The sequence below is a fragment of the Narcine bancroftii genome, chromosome 12, assembly GCF_036971445.1.
Source record: "Narcine bancroftii isolate sNarBan1 chromosome 12, sNarBan1.hap1, whole genome shotgun sequence".
Taxonomy (NCBI): Eukaryota; Metazoa; Chordata; class Chondrichthyes; order Torpediniformes; family Narcinidae; genus Narcine; species Narcine bancroftii.
In genome coordinates, this window is record NC_091480.1 from 16,757,684 (window position 1) to 16,773,510 (window position 15,827).

General features: G+C 38.7%; 1 protein-coding gene across 5 annotated transcripts in view; it reads right to left on the reverse strand.

Annotated features, from left to right (window-relative positions):
- The window catches only part of mapk8ip3 (mitogen-activated protein kinase 8 interacting protein 3), a 408,818-nt gene that overhangs the window by 372,889 nt on the left and 20,102 nt on the right, over nt 1–15,827 (reverse strand). For all 5 annotated transcript variants that reach the window (XM_069906190.1, XM_069906189.1, XM_069906187.1 and 2 more), the window contains exons 2-4: nt 6,738–6,858; nt 4,285–4,355; nt 2,313–2,404 (exon numbers count right to left, since the gene is read on the reverse strand). In XM_069906190.1, the coding sequence (XP_069762291.1) occupies nt 2,313–2,404; nt 4,285–4,355; nt 6,738–6,858 (284 nt within the window). The remainder of the gene's footprint in view (nt 1–2,312; nt 2,405–4,284; nt 4,356–6,737; nt 6,859–15,827) is intronic.

A 15,827-nucleotide genomic window follows, 5' to 3' on the forward strand; every position in this document is an offset into this window, starting at 1 on the left:
TGAACACCCCAAAATTCGCTTGACCCAGAACAACTCAATACCCATGACTCTGGACAATAAGATCCTGGACACCTGGTACCAGAAAGGGATCAGGTGTATCACGGATTGTTACAAGTGAGGGCAGCTCATGTAATTTGAGCAATTGAGGAATAAATATGATTGTCTATTAGAGCATTCTTCTGCTATTTGCAACTAAGTTATTTTTTAAGGGACTAATTGGGACCATCTCTGACTGTGTGCAGTGACATAGAGATTCTAATTTGAAGAGGGAATGTGCGCAAGTTTATTTCTATAATGTATTCCATATTCCAAAGTGAGGGCCCGAAGCCAGGCCAAGGGAAAGGTGGGCGTCAGACTTTGGCACAACAATCCACGAGGAGTGGTGGTCAGACCTGTGTGTGGACATCATGATAGCAGTCATTAATACCAGGTACAGGTTGATGCAATACAATTTCTTGCACCAGCTGTACCTCACACCACAAAAATTACATAAATCTACACCAGAAATCTCGTAAATGTGCTTTAGGTGTGGTGTGGAGATTGGAACCTTTGTCCACTCCACCTGGCTGTGCACAAGGTGAGAACCTGCTGGGAGGATCTGGGAGACATTCTGAAAAAGGCACAAAGGTGGATTTCCCACAGGAGACATAGGGAACACGAGTTTTAAATTTCCCAAACACCAAATTCAGTTTGTAAAGGTTACCCTGTCAGAAGCCAGGAAGTGTTTAGTGGTTTACATGCAAGTCCAACTCCCAACTAAATACCACACAATGGAATATGGAAATGCATTCCCTTGGAGAAAATCCCTTGAAGGAAATATGACACATTCATTAGAGTGTGGAAATCTTAACACCTAGGTACACAGATATAATTTCACCTCTTCAGAATAAAGGAAATGAAACAACCTGTCCCAGCAGGGAAACAATTAGGATCTAAGAAATGGGACATGGCGTAGACGACATCCTCTCGTTTTCTTGTCCCTTTTCTCCCTTTAAGTACCTCGGGTTTTTTTTCCCATTTTTTTCTTTAGTTTGTCACAAGGGTCGTTGACCTCACTGGTATTTGTGTTTTTTGTATTTGTATATTTTATATAACTTTATTCTCGGTTGTATTGGGGCATGGAGAGGAGGGGAAAACAGACTCTGCATGCTATACACAAGTGTTGAAACAAAGTGCGTTGTTGTCTGAAACTATTCGAGTCTTTGAAAATCAAAAATAAAATATTCCAAAAAAATGAAACTATTGAACAATCTGACCTTCCATCTGAAGGAAACAGGAATAGCGATAGGGATTTCACTTATTAAAGAACGGAAAGAACATCAGAAACTATTAAACCAGACAATAAGAGATGAAATAATGGAACGAAACACTGCCCAAAACATTAACTGTCCAAAACAAAATCAGAAACTGCTGTGTAATATAATTTAAGTGTGCATCTGTTTTCACTCCCACAAAATCACTTAAAGTGTATGGCGCCCCATCTCATTAATTAATCCCAGTGTGCTAAAACTGGCATTACTCTTGTTTCTTTGTGAAATTTTTTCGGCTCCTTGGAAGGAATCCACAAAGGTAACATTAATTACTGTTGATGGATGCTTACTTCATATCAAATTTTGAGCTCGACAACTTTGCCCTTACAACCTCCAGTCATGCAATCCAAGTTTCTCCAATAATCTTCCTGTATTCAGACTATCCAGGGCTCTCAGCATTACAAAACTATTGATCTGAAGCTGTTATCCACACCGGGGTTCTGCCATTAACCCACACTTCAAGGAAATCTTTCAATTTACAACCTGGGTGCGAATGCTCAATGTTAAAATGAAAGCTGGATAGTTTCTACAAAAGCCAGTCAACTCTCGATGTCATGTTAATGTCCAAGTGCCAAGTTGAAAATCCATACCTCCAGCACATCAATACTGAAATGACTCTTCGAATGTTCACCTTTGATGCTGGCAGTCTTATTGAAAATTTCCCGATATAACCGTGACAAAGCAACGACAATGAACGTTGATGCAACATGCACATTACAATGGCACAATGCTACTATACTCAGCCAATAACTTTACATGACCTTTTATTCACTGAACTAAATGCACTGAAGTTAACACTACAAAATCACAATACAAACATGTTTTCAGATCCAATTTACAAACTGAGAATAGTATCTCAGTCAGGCAGGCATGGGGTTCTCCATGGACCTGCCAGTGCAGTTAAAAATGTAAATTATACTAATAGTTTAAGCCACCCTTGCACACAATCCACCATCTGCAATCTATCGCAACCAAAAGCAGCTGGTTTAACACAACGCTTACTTGCTCCTGCCTGTCATTCCATCTGATTGGGCATTCCCTCCTACTTGATGCAGCTTGGACCGTTCTATGTGTCCAACGTATGTTTGTATCATCTGCAAAATGAAAGAATTATTTTGTTATACAAAACAGAGGAAGGTTTATTTTAATATACCCGCCAATCATCTCAGCACTCCATCCGCACAATGTGGAGGTTGTCAGGAAATTGTGTAAGCTGCTGGGGAAAAAAAAAACTAAGCCCACTTGTCTTTTCCTTGGTGAACATTACTTTTGCACTTTATTGATTTTTTTTTTCCTCTCTGTATCGCAGTTTGTTCACATTTCTTTATTTGTTTATATGTGCACATTGAGTATCGTTTTTTTGCACTACCAATAACTGGTAATTCCGCCACGCCCACAGGAAATAGAATCTCAGGATTGTACGTGATGTCATGTATGTACTCTGACGATAAATCTGAAATTCCAACTGGAAAGCATTAACATCTACTTCTCCAGTTTCTGTTAGCCTCCACCCCACCTCGTCCCTTCCCCTCTCCATTTCTCCTTTAGCTCTAGCTCTCTCTCTCCTTTCCCCCTCGATCTCCTTTCCTCCAGCTCTGTATTCAAGAGCCACCCCACCTCCCCTGATCAATTTTCACCTCACCCCCACCCCCGTCCCATCCATGTCCAATGATCACCTTTTGTCTGTTGACCTGTGCTCCCTTCCCTTCTCCCCAGCCCTTGTATTCAGGTACCTGCTGGCTTTTTGCTCATACTTTGAGGGGCTCAGGTCTGAACCAGAGGTTCAGGTTAAGACCTGCTGAGTTCCTCCAGAAATTTTGTGCTTTTACTAGTTTTTAAAACATTAGTGGATACTAATTTTTGACATTTTTCTATCCATTTTACTTTGGAACAGTTTTATCTTCATCTTTATATCTGATATCTTACAAAATAAATTTTACTTCTTTATACGAACATATGACATGATAGGTTAAATTAATAATGTAAATATACTATGACAAGAGTTGGATGGAAACATTAAATGTTATAGCGCAGCATTGCGAAATCAAATTGTGCTCTAGGCAGTTCAGGGGGCAAAAAGAGAGCTTAGAACATAAATTTACTAACAAGGAAAATTAGGAGGCTGAGTAAACCTGATCGTGCCAAATGTGACAGCATGTAGGTAGGGTCATCATGAGTAGCAATTACTATCCAACAATTCAATGCTACAGTTTTAATGATAATACAAATATCTGCCTTGCATGTTCAAAGGCAATTGGCTCCCAATAGGCAACTTGCTAAATTGCTCAGGGTATAAAAAGAAAATGCTATAAGCACAGGCAGATTTTTGAGAAAAAGTCAACATTTTAAGGAGATGGAACTAGTATCAGGATTATGGAAAGTTAAAAAGCAAGAAACATGTTTTAAGTTCTCACATTCCACTCTCATTTTCTTGTGACATTGAAGTAAACCATTTGACGCATTGAGTCTCCGTCAACCCGTGGAACATTCCCCTCAGTCCTATCCCACCACTGATTTATCTGTAGCCTATTCTCCCTCATATCCCCATCTACCCTCCACTCCCCACACCCACCCAAGTATTTTTTTCCTCATCAAAAGTTAATTTAATAGCACGAGTTTTTTTTTGAGGAGAAATTGAAGACACAAGAATGTATAAATGATGGGAGCAGAATGACCTGTTACACTCCAATAAACAGAGCTGCTTCAAAAATAATGGATGAAGAAAAAAAATGGAGGAAAAAAATAACTAGATGGGCTCCACAGATACCAAATACTGAACATGAAACACTGCTTGTTTCTTCCTACATCACAAATTACTAAAATAGTCTTTTGTCACTGACACTTTCTCACTATACCCTGCAAAGAGGAAGATTCCCAATTTAACTGTTTCAAGTACCTTGCTACCACATTCTACCCAGCTTTTTAATCATACAAAAATGTTGATGTACGGCTATACTCACTGTTGTTCTCTTACCTCAGTGTGCCTCAGATGCAAGGCATTATATTCCTTCTTCATCTCTGCCTCTCGCTCTTCCAGTCTGGTAACTGTAACAATAATGCATAATAAGAATGGATATAAAGAAACCTAACTCACAAAAATCAAACTAAATCTAGAAATGTAGAAATCAGGAGAATTTTAAGAATGAAATTCACGATTAAATGGCCTGTTTCATTAGTGCAGAATTCAATGGCTGAAAAAAAAATGAACGGAATTTTTCCTTGTTCGTTGTGACATAAAACCCATCAAGTCCATGCCCGCTCCAGGCAGAGCATTCATTACTTATTTCCCTGTAAGATGGAAGCCAGTTCCTCTCACGTGTTCATCAACTCCCCCTGATCCTGGAATTAACATGCACAAAGGAAATTTAATCAATTTAATCAATTACTAGCACCCCTTTGGGTTGTGGGAGGAAACTTGACACTGGAAGGGAGGAAAACCCAAACAATCAAAGGAGCTGAGCCAAAGGATAGGATTGACCGCACATCACTAACTGCATGAGACAGCAGCATTACTTGGCACCCAAATTTCTGGATTTATTTTCATTTTCTTTGAAATGATTGAATAATCTATGAGAAGATTTCAAGGTTTTCCACCTTTGGGCAAATGGTAAGTGGAATTAACAAGCAGTGCAGGACACATTGCATGTTTTCCAAGGCCCAGAAAGAGCTTCAATCATCTGTCTTTCCAACAAATCAAAGACAGTAGGAATACAATTTTGATCACTAGAGCTACAAAAGTACCAAACAATGATGAGTCTCCTTTCAGAAAACTTGCACGGTCCCATTGCTTTAAATTCAGGAAAATCCTTGCAAACAAGTTCAACATCTCCTCAACCCAGGTGCCTACAGCTAGCCATCACATCATGATTCTTACCACTGTAACTGAAGTTTAAGTGAAGCAGTTGTCCATAGGGTGAAAACATCAGGAAAAGAGCAGGGAGATTATTCTTCATGTTAAATACCAGCATTTTAAACTATATCGACAGAAGAGTAAAGTGAGGAAGAGATAGTCAGAAGCATTTATAATAATGCTAACAGAGTAGAAGTTACTTAGCCATACAATTTTAGTTAAAGGTTTCAATGGGTGGTGTATGCTCATTCATCTCTTCACTGTACTAAATTACAATGGGAAGGAATTGAAAATAATGACTATCCAGGTCTCAAGCAAATCTCAGAATGGGTGGTCAGAACTCCAACTTAAAACAAAAGCGATAGTAAAAACAATAAGCTACACACGTCAATATCTTCAATACACCCAGATCTCTTCACAGGAAATAACAACAGTTAGCACTGAATCATCCAGGGTAACATGAGAAAAGGAATGCTCAAAGCACAATCAAAGAGATGAGTGATAGAAAGAATGACAGAGAAGTTTAGAGAAAATAGAGATGGGTTCTAAAGCATGAAGCCTCTGCAGCAGAAACCAGTGGCAGAGAATTTAAATTCAGAAATGATCGCAAGTACAGAGATACAGGCACCTGTCTTGCAAGATTGTCTCGCTGGAGCATGATACAACGATGGAAAACCTGCAGGGCCATGAATGGCTTTAAAACGAGGATAAAAGTTTTCAAATCAAACCATTGCTTCATCAGGAGCAAAGTCAAGACAGTAACTGGGTCTTGGTGAAAGTTAGGAGGCTCTCAACTTTGCAGAGGATAAAGTGGGGCAAATGTGCAAAAAGCAATGGGAATAGTCAAGATTGAAGGCAAAATAACTTGGCTTAGACTCAGCAGGGGATCTAAGTGGGAAAGGATCAGATTGTTCAATGATGAGGAGAAAGATAAGTTTAGTATTGGTGCAGTTGTGTGGTTGAACTTCATCTCAGGAAGTTAGTAGTAATGAAATTAAATTTGTGACATGAACTAAGGCAATGACAGATGGGTCAAGGCTGGATAACACTAAGAATTATCATCAAATCTGGAAGGGCATGACTAACAATTTATTTTCTTACTAACAAGATAACCTCTGTTATCCGTACCCTAATTCACACCAAGTCCTGTTCAACCATTACTCCTACTATTAATTTGCTTCATTTTAAAGAGATCGCATTTTCACATCTCTTCAAAATCTCATATTTTCCTTGTAATCTTTCATGGTATCCATATTCATTCAATGATGAACTCTTGAACTTCCCTCATTTCCTTCACGCAACCACTGGTGGGCTACACCTTCAGCTGACAAGGCTCACGATCTCTTGAATTCCCTCCCTTAACCTTTCTGTATCTCTAACTGTAATCACTCCTAAAAATTAAACTTGACCAAATTTTCAGGTCATCTACCCAAATATTGTTTCAAATAGCTTTGTTTTATAATTACTTCTGTGGGGTGCCTTGGAATGATTAACAAATAATCAAGGTTATACAGGTGGGGTTCCTAAGGCAGGATACCCTATGAAAGCTTTCTACTGCAGAACACACTTAAACTTACGCTGGTCTGCGTAGTTCCTGGACTTGAACTCCAACTGTCTGCTCTGCAGCTCCAAAGATTCCACATGTGTCTGAAGTTCCTTCTTCTCCTGTTCCAGAGCATCTTCAAACTCGATAAATTTCTGTCAACACATCAAGGGGTTCAAAAAAGTTGAGAACAAGAGAAGCTGCATGAAAATGGTTTAATCCAAAAACAATCTATAATACTTCAAATTTTTTAAAGAGTTCATGTCAAGTACAGTAAAACCCGTTATCTGGATTTTAAGCAATGGGCAAACAAATTGCAGAAAATAAATCTGTAAAAAATACGCAAGTTTAAAATTGGGGCACCTTGCCAATCACGCAATGCCCAATCTCAAGCAACCACAAAATTTACTTATCTATCAATCCCCACAGGTGCCGGATAACCAGGGGTTTTTACTGTATTTTAAAAATGGGGGGGGGGGGGGGAGGGTGGGAAAGAGGCAGAAACATTCCCTGCTAAAATCATGTGTTGAATAACATACTTTGTGATACCTGTACTGCCATTAACAAACAAAGGCCCAGAGACAACCAATTAAAACATTTCTCATGTATGCAACTATGATGGTATTTTTGAAAAATACTGCTATTTCTGTAGGCCCAAACATATTCCATAATGGTACAACACTCCCCAAATTATTAAACAGAGAAAAGGGGAATTATGATACTGATTTTCATTTCTATTACATTTTGAAATTCTAGGAAACAAGTTGATAATTGGCTCAGTTCGTTCATAGGACAAATATTCTCAACATATTTAATTTGATTTTGCTACTTAGAGCATATCAGTAAATGTAATACAATGCAATATATGAATGCACACTACAACAAATATTTAATACAGTATATTGTCCATATCCTAAATAAAAGTCATTTGCTAAACTCATTTGCTATTGTTGCAATTTACTGCACTCATGAATTATGTTATCCAGATAAGAAATAAAATCAATATTTTTGTGAAATAAGCATGACATAATTAGGATGTGCAGAAGTAAGCTTAACAAAGAAATCTGGGTTTGGTGGTTGCTGTATTGCACAGGCAATATGAATCTCAGTTCGACTGTGCCGTGTCAACCAGACTTGTATCATGCCACAAAAATGAGCCACAGTGGGTACTAGAAATTTAACACCAAGTACTTCAAAACAACAAAAACTTCAAAACAACAAAACCCAAACTGTCTGACCCAAACTGCTTAATTAACATTCTGCCACTCTTGCTGTCAGAAAAAACTTTTAATTAAAGATAAAATTTAATCTGTGATTGAGGTTTGACCTTCTGCGCATCATTGACTGTCTGGTTTTGCTTTCTGCTGCCTTGGCATTCTAAATTCCCTCTCTAAATCTCTGAGCCTTTTTTTTAAGATGCTCATTAAAATTTATTCATCACTTGCATAACATGTGATAGGTTGGTTGGTGAATTACTTGATCATCAGAGCACCTTGGGGTCATTTCACAAGGGGACGGCATGGTTAGCGCAACGCTGTTACAGTGCCAAAGACCGAGGTTCGAATCCAACACTGCCTATAAAGAGTTTGTACTGTTATGGGCAGTTATGGGTAAAATATGTCTTTAAAAAAGATAGATTGTGGGAGCTTAGTTTATGTTACACTTCACAAACAAAGTAACACTTCACAAAAGACAACTAATTTAAAATGCAAGAGCTTTGCTGAAGTGAGACATTATGTCACCAGTAGCTTTGCAGAGACAATGGAACTCCTTTGGAAATGACTTCAAAAGGAGATGCAAATGGAACATAATGTTGATCATGTCTCGGCTCAGATCTTTCAAAGATTGGGTTTGGAGCCCTGTAAGAAGTCATATGGTTTTTTACAAGCAGGGAGAGTGTAAAAACAGGTGATTTCTCTTTTGGAGAGAGAGAGAAGTCAATTCTACAGTAGCAGTTGAGGCTGCAACATGACAAGCTGGACGGCTTGTTGAAAACCCCATTTTGAAGACTGGTTGTGAGTTCTGAGTTCAGCCTGTTCAAAGCCCGTAGTCCTTACAAGAAGAAATGGCTGGCTCGAGTGTTTCTCCTGAAATAAGTAAAACAAGCGGAACTCCGTGGTGACCTGGAAGAAGAGGTTATCATTTGGAAAACTCATGATGGGGCAAGTTTCTTCTGCAAGACACTCAAGTGACTGATTGGAGAAAATCAGTTTGTGTGTGTCCAACGAGCAACAAATTTCTCTCTCTGAAACCAGTAAGAACCTTCCTGAGCGGTAACCATTTAACTTTAAGCACCAGAGCCTGGTGAAGATTCATAAATGTTAAATTCTGTGCACAACATAAGATTTGCTCAATACCAGTGAACTTGGAGAAGTGAAAAGTGAATGATTGGACAGTGAAATAGAGCACTTTCCTGAACATAGAATTAGAAGCGAGTTAAGTTAGGTTAAGTTAATAGTAATAAATTTAAGATTGATCTTGTTATTATGTTTAAAGAAAATTAAAAGCAACTTTTGTTTAAGTAACCATTGTCTTGGTGAATTTCTATTGCTGCTAGGTTTTGGAGTCCTCTGGGCTCGTAACAGTACATTCTCCCCGTGTTGACGTGAGTTTCCTCTGGGTTCTTTGGTTTCCTCCCACCCTTCAAAATGTAAGTTAATTGGGTGGCACAGATGCAGGGGCCGGAAGGGCCTGTTACTGTGCTGCATGTCTAAAATTAAAATTTAAAATTTAAATTTAAAGACATGGGATCAATACATGCTGTCGTTTATGATGTGCCTGAGATTACCTGCCAGCAGACACTTTGACAAATAATTTAAATGTTATGTTCTTCACCATGAATGATTGCTTTGAGGAGAGATTAAGGTTGAAATCCACTGGAATGAAAGTAGTGCAATGGAAATACAGTACTCAAATTAATATGCAAGCTTTATATTTCTAAACAGCAAGATAATTACATTTAAAAGTACACATCTTTCATTCCCATGCAAGCCCCTTTCAGGGAATATTTATTTCGTGCAAGAGATCAGAGGAGATTATTATACCTGGCTCTGTGTAATGCTTTAAGTAAATCAGTTTCAGACTCCAATGAAAGTTTTTTACTATCTCATCATCTTTTTCAAAGACAGGAATTTTCAATAATGTAGTGACATATGATCCAATGTAAAACAATGTCAGAAAAGTTGGAACATCAGCAATGAGGTAGCATTTGAGCCAGGCTGTCTCTTATTACGTTATATTTTTATATCCCAACAAGATTTTGTCTTTGTGACACTTAATTTAGTGGAGAAGTAATCTAACAATTGACTGTACTCAAGACCCACAACAGGATCTTCACTTTTACAGCACAGAGACCTTTTACCTCTGACATGACTCTGTGTTCCTTTAGCATGATGCTGTTCTCAAAGAACCTTCCTGAGCGGTAATCTGTTCTCAACAGCCTTTTTATGATGGTCGTTTTCAGGTCTTAGGATGCCACCTAAAGACTTTTGTAATCATCAGGAATGGAAAAGCTGACAGTTTCCATTGACAGGTTAAAGCCGGCGTATATTGATGGTCTTTATTCTGCATCAGGGCCAAAGTCAGAGGACCAGTCAATCTGTGCATCACAAGTTCGGGCCAAATTCTCACCCCTCTGGACCGTTAGCAGAACGGTTCCTTGCATGGCTCGGAGGCTGGGATTGGGGGATGTATTTGCAAGAGTAGCAGAGTTTTATGTCAGGATTACTCGTGAGGCAGTGATCCAATGAGAATGTCAGAGGGGTGTGGCTGGGTGGCGATTGGAAGTTGAAGAATTCATTGATGTGTCTAGTGGAATAAAAGAAAGTCGACTTCATGGTGTGTTGGAAGAAATGGGTGAGTGTATTCTTTATTTGTTTGTAAGCAGTTATAAATCAGTGCAGCTACAACTCCTCCATAGAACACATACCTATGCTCACTCAAAAAAGAAACATTCATAAAAAGTTGTTAGGACTAAATATTCACACAATCAATTTGTGCAAATTAATTGAGAAAATTAAATGCAGTTTCATTCACTCCCATGGATTTCAACTATTGAGTTCATTCCTCAGGGCATCAAATCTTGCTGGGCTACACAAACAGAATGAATGCCAAATATTCTTTATGCATGACTGCAGAGAGTACATACTGGCAGGTTATTTTGTGAGCATCAGAGGAGACATGTTTATACAGCATCTTTGAAAGTCAACACACCCTCTACTCCGTAGGAATAATAGTCTCCAACATGTACTTCAGGACCCCAATACGATTATTTTTGTCTCGCAGATTCCTGCACAACTTTTGAGGAAAGCTGTTGAAATTTTGTTACATTAGCTTGTTAGATTACATTGGAAATCAGGCATTAAGAATAAAAATATCCATTCCATCAATCTTCGAATTACCCCCTCTATAAATCTTCGTCCGCGAAGCCAAGCCAAAGAAAGAAGTATCTCACTCTGAAGCAGAGAAATGACACAGCATCACACTGATGCAGGTATCCAGAGAAACAGCTCAATGTCACAGTAATTTCCTAAACTGATAATTCTGCAAAAATATCCCTCTTTGCAAAGACTTTAACACTGGATCTGGGTGTACATTAATAACAATGACAGTACTAAATTCTAAGGGCATTGCAAGCAACTTGTTCCTCTCTAAAGGGCAGCTGTGAAATATCTGCTTTCAAGTACACTGGACAAACAACCATTAAATAGAACTATAAAAGGTTGAACGAGGATACTGTTACCATTAAATATTCATTACCATAAGCTTACGCCGCATGCACAATTTTTGCAGCCAAGGTGCATTGACTCTGAAGTTCCAAATAATGTAAGCAGAAAAGATTACTCCACCCTTGATTTCTAATACAACAGTTCTGCTCTTAGTGGAAAAAAATATACCAACAGTGAATGCCATTAATAACTTGAAAAATTGGTCAGCAGGTGCAATAGATTTGGAGATGGGTTGTGAATTTCCACAAACTGATGCATCTGTGCCCCTCCACCATTTGACTTCCACTGTCTCTCCTCGACGACCATAAACACGTAGATTCAATACACTTTGAAGCATAGTGTTTACGGTCGATGAGGAGATTGGGGATTGGTCGATGCCGGATAAGCGAAATTTCTGGTAGCTCGAGATTGTGTGTTGCGTGATTGGCGAACCAATTGCTTGGAGGCACTAATTTTAAACTTCTATGTTTTTTATATATTTATTTGTTGTGGGGTTTTTTTTGCTGGTTGCTTGAGGCTGTCAGTTGCTTGAATTCTGGGTAACGGGGATTTTTACTGTACATTGAATCTGCGCATTAATTGCAGATTAATCTCACTAATGACTGCCTGTCAAAATGTCTACCATAAAAAAGGAACAATTTAAACTGTGGAATCTAAATTCTTTCAAAAGATAAAAATTTACTTGGAGATTTTCAAAGGTTATCTCCCCCACCCCCCCCCCCCCACCCCCCACCCTTCGTCACTCTGAAATCTTCAGCAATTTAAACTGCAGAATCACAAAAAAAAGTTCAGTCTTCAAAAAGTGAACATCTTAAGAAAATTAATTAAACATCAGACTGGAATTCTGAGTTATTTTCGAAGCATCATAGCAATGCTAAAGAGCATGGAAAATATTAAAGAGTGAATCTTTCCCCAATGCCACCAGAGTACAAGAACAATTTCTCCTTTTCCACTCAGAGAGGTTTAATTTATGTTCTGCTAAAAAAGTTACATTTTACTGCAAAGAATTAATGAAATGCATCATTTTTGGGGTACAATTTCAAAGAAAGCTAATTGATAAAACTCAAACTTTGTTTCAGGATTTGGCATTCAGGTTAACAAACTACTCTCTCCAGGAAGAAATTAATATTTCATGTTGCATAAAATCACACTTCAACATTAAAACCAACCCCTCTGCACTGTAATATCAATCCCTTTAACTCTCAGAAGGCCATTACATCATGATATAGAGCACCATTTCTAACATGGATGCAACTGCAGACAATAAAGGTATGTTTAGTTGCCATTTTGTCAAAGAACCAGCAAAACCTGGGAGTAATGCCTGCTGTTAATCTTTACATGGAATAAACTCCCATCTGCTGGTAATACTAACTATCACCAGGAAAACAAGTGGCATGATATAAAACAGTTCAGCAGTCAGGTTTCATTGAGGTTCAGTTTCTTCTGTTTCCAGTATAACATGCATGTTTCTCCGTGTGTCAGTCTGGTGAATTTAAGGGATTCCTTTACAATCCATGAAAAATAGTTAATTTTTTGCTCCATTTTTGTTGGTACTACAAAATGGAAAAAAAAACAGTACTCAAAAACAACCTAGAAGTTTTGTATTGTTTTTCTTTCTGAAGTTTAACATGTTATACTGTAAACAAGTACTCAAATGAATATAAAACCAACCTTTGTTCACTGGGATATGTGAATATCTTGGGAGAGCAGTAATGAGCCCATCTCCAGTATTCAGGCAACCTAAAGCTTCAGACATTAAGCTACAGCCAGCATCTGGTAAGGAAATAGGTGCATTGGCAAACAAAATTATGTAGACGGGAAAGGCTGCAAGGGATTTTAGGATTTAAAAATCGTTCAACATTCACTCAATACTTCTGTCTCTTGCAAGATGCTTGCTTGCCTTGAATTTAGGATTAACAATGAACCTAAATATTAAGATTCATTCACATCTGCAAGGCCAATGCACACTAGAAATTATGGAATGCTGCCAAAATAAGAGAAGAAAATGTACATCAAAAATTGCCACAGAGATACTGTTATTACTTCTAGACTCCACTATTCCAACATTCTCTAGGCCAGCCTTCCTTGTCATCAGCCCTTCGTTAAAAAAAGGACATCTTTTCTATGCACCGTCATCAAAGTAATCTTCATTTCTTCAATTCGGAGTCTTCCACGTCCTTCATTTTCACTATTCCACCATTCAACTATTCAGACCTAAACTCTGGAATGATCTTACTGTATTAGTCTGCCTCTTCATCTCCTCTTGCACCCATTTTTCCTCGAATTCAAGGATGATGGAGCTGAGCTGAGGCCACCTATCATCTAACTATTCATGTGGTTCAAAAGAATAAACATTTGTTGACAACTTCCTGCAAAGACACCTTAGACATTTTACTACATTACAAATTAAAGTGCTACTGATTGAAATGGATTAAAAATTCCCAAATACTAGTTATAATCGTGGTTCAAAGTTCAGATTTATTGTCAGAGTACATACACAATATCACATACAACCCTGAGATTCCTTTCCCTGCTGGCCAGGGAGAATTTCTACTTCTGGTAATGAGAAAAAAAGCTGTACTCAAGAAAAAATAACTATACAACTAAACAAACTGACTAAGCAATACACAAAAAAAATTCAGAAATAAATAATGAGCAGAATAAGAGCCCTTATGAGTCAAAGGTCGAGTCTGTTGGGAGAGTGTTCCTGAATCTGGTGTTACGAGTCTTGTGGCACCTACACCACTTTCCTGATGGCAGCAACAAGAGCAGAGCATCTCCTGGGTGGTGTTGATCCTTGATTCCATGTAGATTTTCTGGTGGTGGGGAAAGTTTTGCCTGTGATCTACTGGGCTGTGTCCAGTATCTTTTTACAGGGCTTTCGCTCATAGGTATTGGTGCCCCCATACCAGGCTGTATTGCAGCCAGTCAGCACATTTTTGCTACACCTCTATAGAAGTTTGACAAGGTTTCCAATGTCAGACCAAACTTCCTCAAACTCATGAGGAAGTAGAGGTGTTGACATGCTTCCTTTATGATGCCATTAGTGTGTTGGGTCCAAGTAAGATCCTCCAAAATAGTAGCTATCAAGAATTTAAATTTGCTCACCCTCTCCACCTCTGATCCCTGAATGATCACTGGATTGTTTCCACCCTAAAGTCCACAATCAGTTCCTTGGTTTTGGTGACATTGAGCATGAAATTGTTGCTAGTACACCGTTCAGCCAGTTTTCTGTATGTTGACTGTGGTATCATCGGAAAGTTGTTGTTGTATCGACACACTGTCATTAGTGTAAAGCGAGTTCGGCAGGGGGCGAGGAACGCATCCCTGTGGTGCTCCAGTACTGATGAGCATTGTGGAGGAAATATTCTTACCAATCCTCACTGATTGTTATCTGGAGGTGATGAAATCCAGAATCCAATGACATAGGCCCACGACTTGGAGTTTACTGATCAGTTTTGAGGGGTTGATATTGTTGAATGCCGAATTGTAGTCAATAAAGTGCATCCTGATGTATATATCTTTGCTCTCCATGTGTTCCAGGATTTTGTGTAGAGCCAGTGAGATGGCATCTGCTGGAGACCCGTGGCTGCGGTAAGCAAATTGGAACACATGACAGGAGCTGATATGCTTCAACACCAGCCTCTCAAAACATTTCATCACCATTGGTGAGTGCCACCGATTGATAGTCATTTAGGCAGGTTACCACACTCTTCCTGGGCACCAATACCATTGAGGCCTGTTTGAAACAGGTGAGTACCACGTCTTGCTGGAGTGAGATTTGAAGATTTCCATGAATACATTGGCAAGTTGGTCCTTGGATTCATTCATCTTCAGATACTGATAGTAGAAGACCATCAGAGGATGTTGGGGTACACAGTGGTTCTTCCTTGTTCTGGTGGTCAAATCAGACATGGAAGGCATCGTTCATCTGGGAACACAGCATTGCTGTCTCCTGCTGTACCAGATTTGGTTTTGTAGGAGGTTATATTTAGCCCCGCACAGCTGTCAGGTATTCGTCACTGTTTCTATTCTCATCTGGAATCTCCACTTCACCTGGGGATAGCTTTTTGTAAGTCATACCTGCTCAGTGTGTAGTGCTCTGGCTCTCAACAGAACCAGGGCTTCTGATTGGGGAAATTTAATTCACTGAAGATGCACAGCATTCAATTTGTGCTTAAGTATACAAATGGCAAATTGACTCTGACACCCTTGCCAAAACTCAATGCTATGATGTAGCTTGCTATCCATTATAAGTCAAATAAATATGCTAAATCATCAATCTTTTCCTTTGACAAACACCAATGGTTCAGAGGAATGAAAGTAAATTTTAAAATAGTTAATGTAAATTACATAGCTAACACTTGATAAATTCTTGGTCTGTATATGTAACAAAG